General features: G+C 29.6%; 1 protein-coding gene across 1 annotated transcript; it reads right to left on the reverse strand.

The window, feature by feature from the left end:
• Positions 1-2,528: 2,528 nt before the first annotated feature.
• On the reverse strand, positions 2,529-3,458 carry LOC145106319 (uncharacterized). The gene is made up of 5 exons (XM_079043329.1): positions 3,306-3,458; positions 3,200-3,220; positions 2,953-3,154; positions 2,741-2,840; positions 2,529-2,652 (listed from the first exon to the last, which is right to left on the reverse strand). Exons 1-5 carry the CDS (start codon positions 3,456-3,458, stop codon positions 2,529-2,531), a joined length of 600 nt encoding a protein of 199 aa, XP_078899455.1.
• Between the last annotated feature and the right edge of the window lie 3,096 nt (positions 3,459-6,554).

Genomic DNA, 6,554 nt, shown 5'->3' on the forward strand with positions numbered 1-6,554 from the left:
CAAAAGTGTGTATTAGGCAAGAGTGGTTAACAAGAAAAATGTAACTTTGAATACTCAATACAAACAATATGTATTGATGTCAAATATGTTATGATATTTCTTAGACGTGCAAAACCAATAAGGAATGTTGGGGCCTTGAAAGCATCGACTAAGTTCATTAAGGTGAGCAACCATATTCATCTTCTAGATAAATGTTATCTAAATGTATGTTTATTATTATATTATGTAGTAAATACAATATTATGGTCATTGTGAAATAGTATGTCATGGGTTACAAATTTGTAGAATTATATGTGGTTGAGAGTTGCGTTAAACTAGTATTATTAGATTTGACAACAGGTTTTTGCTACGTGAGGTAATGAAAAAAAATTAGTTGAATTATAAATAAACTATGATATGCAAGATAAATAGCTAGTTTAGTTGTAATTTTTATGAGAAAACTTTTCATATCATTAGGATATGATCTATGTATGATTGCTTGAATTTGAATTTAGTTGTATTGTGCTACACATTATGAATTGTGATGGAGGATGGAACCTAGCAGCTTTGGTGACTATAATGATAAGGTTGAAGATGGATCTGTACTTTTAGGTAGTTGTCGAGACTGTAATATCTCGAATGTGAGTTATTGGATTTAGTGGTGGTCTTGGTGACCACAATACCACTGTATTGGAAATGGTTGGTTATGGTAGTCTTGGTGACTTTAATACCATTAACCAGTGTGATGGTAGTCTTGGTGAACGTAAGACCATCACTAGAGGAAAATACAAGTCAATGGCGGACTTTGTGTCTATAACGCTACACTTGTAGATTGTTGTCATTGAATTACAAGTCAATGGCGAACTTGATGTCTGTAACAATATACTTGTAAGACCGATATTGGAGAGTATTGGTAGATTACATAATTATATGATAACTAGATTATGACCCGCGTTAAACGCGGAGAACATAAATTAAATACATATCATACTAATAGGTGGCATTGTCTTAGGTGAAATTTTAATAAAAAATGTTAGATTCGTTTTAGAGTTTTTGAACCAAACTTGTTAAATAAAAATATTTAATATTTATATTAGAGCAATTTGATTTTTTAATACAATAATTTCTAATATAAATGATCCACATGATCTTTGTTTTATCACAACATGATGCGACTCATTGATTAAAACATGTTGTATAGTAGCTTTATGAATTGATTTTGTTCGGTGTACCAACCTCTATGGAGGCTCATATGGCTCTTTTCATATTGGTCATGTAAAACGAAAAGCAACAATAAGTTGTTATATGTACCAGCAACGTTAAATTATACAAAGAAATTCGATAAACATTATAATTAAAGTGCATTGCTATAACCATAAACATCAAATTCAGACATTGTAATTTGGTCAATTTCTAAAGTATTTTTTCCTTATAAGAATTAAAATATGATTTTTCAGGCTACACCCTATCACATATACATATCTTTCGATCAAAGAAATTATTACAAAAAAAAAATGTTATGAACAAAAATATATCATTAGTTTCATAATTTGCCAAAGGTTAACACTAATAAATAATAATGAACTTTCACAAATCTTGCATTTTGGTCACTGCATCCAACTAACAAATGAAATTCAATTTAGAGGATTGATTCAAGAAGTGCATCCATGACTTCTTGTAGCAGAATTTGGGGAAATGCTAAGACCTACTGAGATATGAGGGAACGGTCTGTGAGACTACGGTTGTTTTCTGGAGGGAAATACAAATTGAAAATCGTTAGCACATATCTTTTCTACCTACTTCAATTATCAAATTTAGATCAAACTTGTCAAAATCAAATTAAAAAAAAAAAAAAAAAAAAAAAAAAAAAAAAAACCTCAGATATGTAACCTAGCAATCAAACAACATATTTTTCATAGAAATAAATATCACAAATCTACAATTTACACTTTATATAATATTCTTAAATTATATCTTACATTTTCATCTTTAATGGTCATTAACACCTCTTTATGTCCTATTGTTGTGACAAAAAATAACTATAGAGTACACACATGGTTAATCGTACCGACAACAATCAATGTTTTTTCTGAGAAATATTGATGTAAGTTTAAATTATATAATAAAAAAAGTAAAATGAAATATCAGGGTAAAAATAATCCAAAAACTATTTGACATAATGTATATTTCATAAATGAAAGTTAAGTATATAAACCCCATCTACTTGTTGGAGATCAATCTTATGAAGGAAAATCGTCATTTGCAGAGTAGAGGATGGAGGACGAAGCGTTTCTACAATTAGCAGATGTGCTTTCTATACTGGATTTGACAAGAAATCTTAACAATAAAGAAGATGTTATGTGTGTTGCTTTAAAATAGGATCATTGATAAAGATCCTAGTCGTAGTGAAGCAATTTGTGGCGGAGAAACGTTATGAAACGATGCATAATGAAGTTGGTATAAATGTATATTCATTTATAGTAAAAGGAATAATAATATTTTGAAATTTTTTTAAGGTGTAAGTTGTTAATCATAGTATGAACAAACCTCTATAATAAGATATTTTTTCCGCATTGAATAACAACTATCATACGGGTTTGTTTCTTATTTTCCAAATAGTCAGCAAACTGTTGTGCATACCCATCCCAGAGTGTTACATTTATTTGTTTACTTCTACAAAAGCCAAAAACATAATAAATATACAATATAAAATGACATTATAATGTAAAATTTGACACAAATTTTCGAAAAGTAAACATACTCTAGATCTTCCAAGCTCAAATTGACTCTCTTTGATAATTTATTTTTCTTGTTCATAAGGGTTTCCATTGGGAAGCATGTCACAACATCTCCAATAACATCTATTATATAAGATAAAAAAATGGAAGATTAGTATAAGTTTCGTTATGGTGAGTGATGGTAAATAACAAAATATTGTTATATAGATCGTTAGATTGTAACATATAAACTAACCAACAGGTGTGTTCTCAATAAAAACACCATCCAAAATGGCGTTGAAGTTTGCAAAAGAGAATCCATAAAGTAATCCAGTCCACTGACTGCATGGTGTAACTTTGGTTGTGATATGAATATTGATTTTGTTTTCATTATCAACAAAACTATTTTCGTTTTGATTAATACCAAGTTGTGGATTTTGGATGTAGTAACAACCATCCTCATGAAACAAACTTTAAATTCTTTCAACCTATCTATTAGTAACCTCTGTCTCGATCTTCCTTCCCTAAATGCACAAAAAAATCAGTTTATATATTGTTATATGTGGTTCGAATGAAATTGTAAGAAAATTCATAAAAAAATGTTATTACATGTTCATCAATGAGAATCATATTAGTTTTGTAAGTCTTTGTTGAAGATCCATAAGCAAGATTTTTCGTGAGACGGATTATTCTTACTCTCATGGTAAATTGCCTTTTTGAAACATCAAGTTGGTCTATGAAGGTAATGTTGCTTTGAGCCATGTTTCTATTTGTGAAAAAACTAATGATTGTTAAACACATATGACCCAACCAAGTAATTAATATGGACCGGGTAAAATAGGCAAAATAAGAACAATTCAAAATCATAGGATCGGAGTGAAAATATAGTTTTAGGGACAAAATTTATAACTTTTGACATAACTCAAGGACGTCGAATGCAATTTAGTCTAAAACATATAATGTAGAAAGTCTTTTGTATGTCATCAAAATCAAAATTATAAAAATAAAATAAAATTCTTATCATCCAAATATGAATGATGTTATATATACTTTTAAAAAACCTCATAATGCAAACTTGACAATAAAGTAAGTATAAATAGTTTTTGTTGATGCTCATCAGAAAACATATCAAGCAGTAGAAGGGGGCATCAGTGGTAGGGGTAGCGGTATTTCAGGTAAAGAGAATGTATACATAGATGTTGTTCTGCCCTCATTCATCATGCAAATAAAATTCAATGTAGAGGAGTATTTTTTTATATGGTGTATAGAAATATACCAGTTCCATTCATTGATATATATCATTGTATTTGATTCATGATTACATTTGATAACCCTCACATATTAAGAACATCGATTACACAATTTTCAGGAATGTTGCAAACATAGGATATAACGTTGATTATACACTGACTCGTAAACAAACATAGGTGAACACATTAAAAAATCGATATAAAGGATATAATTTTGTTTTTGTAACTAAATGAATGAAACTAATATGCTTAAAGTAGATTGATTAATTTTTTTATGACCTCTCAACATGAATACAGTAATAACATGTAATAAGAACAGAGTAAATGCAAGAAATTAGAGAAGAAGAAGGAGAACAAAGTAAAGAAAGAACATGGTAAAAGGAATTGGAGAAGAAGACCACTGAAGAAAACACTATAAATCGTAGGACACAATCCAAAATCCTAAGAATAACAACTTCAATGTAATCGTATATATAGGGTGTTTTTGAAATCATTATCTTCCAAAAAAATTGGGATCCTAAGATATCATCTTGGAGATTTTCGGCTATTCATTTGGAAAAAAAAAGATATCAGTTATGCCGATTCAAAATTTTAAATTAATTGACTTGCTTATTTAATGAGTTTTAAAATTCAAACCAATATCTCAAATTGATTCATTTTATGTGGGATATATTGGGAGGTAAATTAAAAATAATTTTGACACTAAAATATTTTGTTGATTTAATGGGATCTGATTAGATTTTATAGGTTAATAACTAAATTATTGATATGCTTATTTAATGAGTTTTTTCAAAAAAAAAAAGTTAAACGGATTTAAATTTTAAAGTCAAAAGCTATAAAAAGGAAGTTAAATTAGGAACAATATTAATTAGAGAAACTGGTCTCTTGTATATAAATAGAATGATATACTTCAATAGATAACATAATTGTTGAATTTAAAGATTCTATAATTATTAAAGATTTTATAATTAAATGTAATTGTGTTTGAATTTTATTTGGGGAAGATGATGTCAACAATTTGATGTAATGGTGAAAAACATAGGATAGAAATACAATCAAGGGCCCTGATTGCTTAATTGGTGAATTAAGAGTTCTCTTTTAATAATATTTAGAGATACTCAAGAAAGGTTGTATAGACGTAGTAGTAGCTTGCTTAACTGCAAGTCTGCTATGGATAGTTAATGGTTGGATTAAAAACTTAATTAGCTATAATCTTGATTATTGTGGAATTTATGTAATAACATCGACTACAAGTATAACTTGAATTGATTGAAAGTCATTGTACGAATACTACTGATTTATAATTGATATACTTAGTCGTGTAATTAGTTTATGTTATGTTTGCAGGGTTACTCAGTAAGCTCGTTTTAGCTTATCATTTTGTTGTTGTGTGCCTTTCAGGTTCATGTAAATTGGGTGGAAAGATGTGAAGTTGGTACTACCCGGCTCAAACCGCCGTGTCAGTAATAAATACGATCCTTATGGTAACGACTTGTACTTATTTGTTAATACCAATGTACACCGATTTTACCATGATTTATGATTTGAAAACAATTTTTTTGGGTGTACTTTGTATTAAAAGTCGGGTGTTACACAAATACAACTATATTCAGTGAGTATTAATAACATATAAGGATGTTTGCCTTGATTCAAAGGAAAGCGAACTAATTCTTGTAATCTTCTCTAGGCTCTCACCACTTTGGTTCAATTAGGTGATATGAACACTCCAAAACCGTTTCTTCTATGCTAAAGAGCTTCTAGAATAAGAAGCTAGGAACTGCCATACCACCTTTATACATACTATTGGGAGTTCGAGCCCAAAACATAACCTGTGTTTTAGTCAAAATTACACAAAATAGTAACCTAGTTCATTAAAAGTCATTTTCACATATGGTTTTTGTAAACAACGTGTATAAAATTTGTATTATAAGTGAACCGAGTTTATATGATATTTTAAGGTTTTTTCTTTTCTAAATTTACCTTCTTGTAAATGAATAAACCCAAAAAGTTAAAAATAAAGAGGACCATAATATACATTATGTACGATTGTTATAGGAATGACATGTCAGTGTTACATTTTTTTTAATTTCTTAAAAAGATATAGCGACTAAACTATGACGACAATATCTTGTTTCTAAAAAGGAACCTATGGCGACGGCAAAAGGTGACTATAAAGACAAGGTTGTGGCGATAAAGGTTATGCGACAACATGGCGTCGCAGACACCTACATAGACTTACACCTATAGCGACACAAGTTGTCGTCACCACATATCCTTCTTCGTGTAGTGTTACGAGTATGATGTGTAAGCGGGTCAGTTCGGTGAGACAATGGTGAGACAATGGGTATTGTAGATCGTCTAGTGGCTTTTACATAGTAGTCCGCTAAAGATTTTTAATATGAACAAAAATGTTGCCCTTAATTAAGTTGAAGGATGATGTGCGAGTCAAGGATAGAAGCAAAATGAAACGGATTGAAATCAATTTATAGTTTATGAGATAGAATATTTCCCAGAGAATGGATCCATCACGAGATGCAAAACGTTAGTAGAGATTAATTCAAATTCAATAGAGATGAAATTGAAACAAATTGACCTTTTATTTATTTTC

The sequence above is a fragment of the Lactuca virosa genome, chromosome 4, assembly GCF_052849685.1.
Source record: "Lactuca virosa cultivar CGN04683 chromosome 4, Lactuca_virosa_CGN04683_v6, whole genome shotgun sequence".
In the NCBI taxonomy this organism is placed as follows: Eukaryota; Viridiplantae; Streptophyta; class Magnoliopsida; order Asterales; family Asteraceae; genus Lactuca; species Lactuca virosa.

Excerpts from the sequence above, each read along its gene's own strand:
- LOC145106319 (XM_079043329.1), bottom strand. The coding sequence starts at position 3,458 with ATGGCTCAAAGCAACATTACCTTCATAGACCAACTTGATGTTTCAAAA. Across the intron at positions 3,155-3,199 it reads GAAGGAAGATCGAGACAGAG|GATGGTTGTTACTACATCCA; the intron begins GTTACTAATAGA and ends TTGTTTCATGAG. Across the intron at positions 2,653-2,740 it reads TTGAGCTTGGAAGATCTAGA|AAGTAAACAAATAAATGTAA; the intron begins GTATGTTTACTT and ends TGGCTTTTGTAG.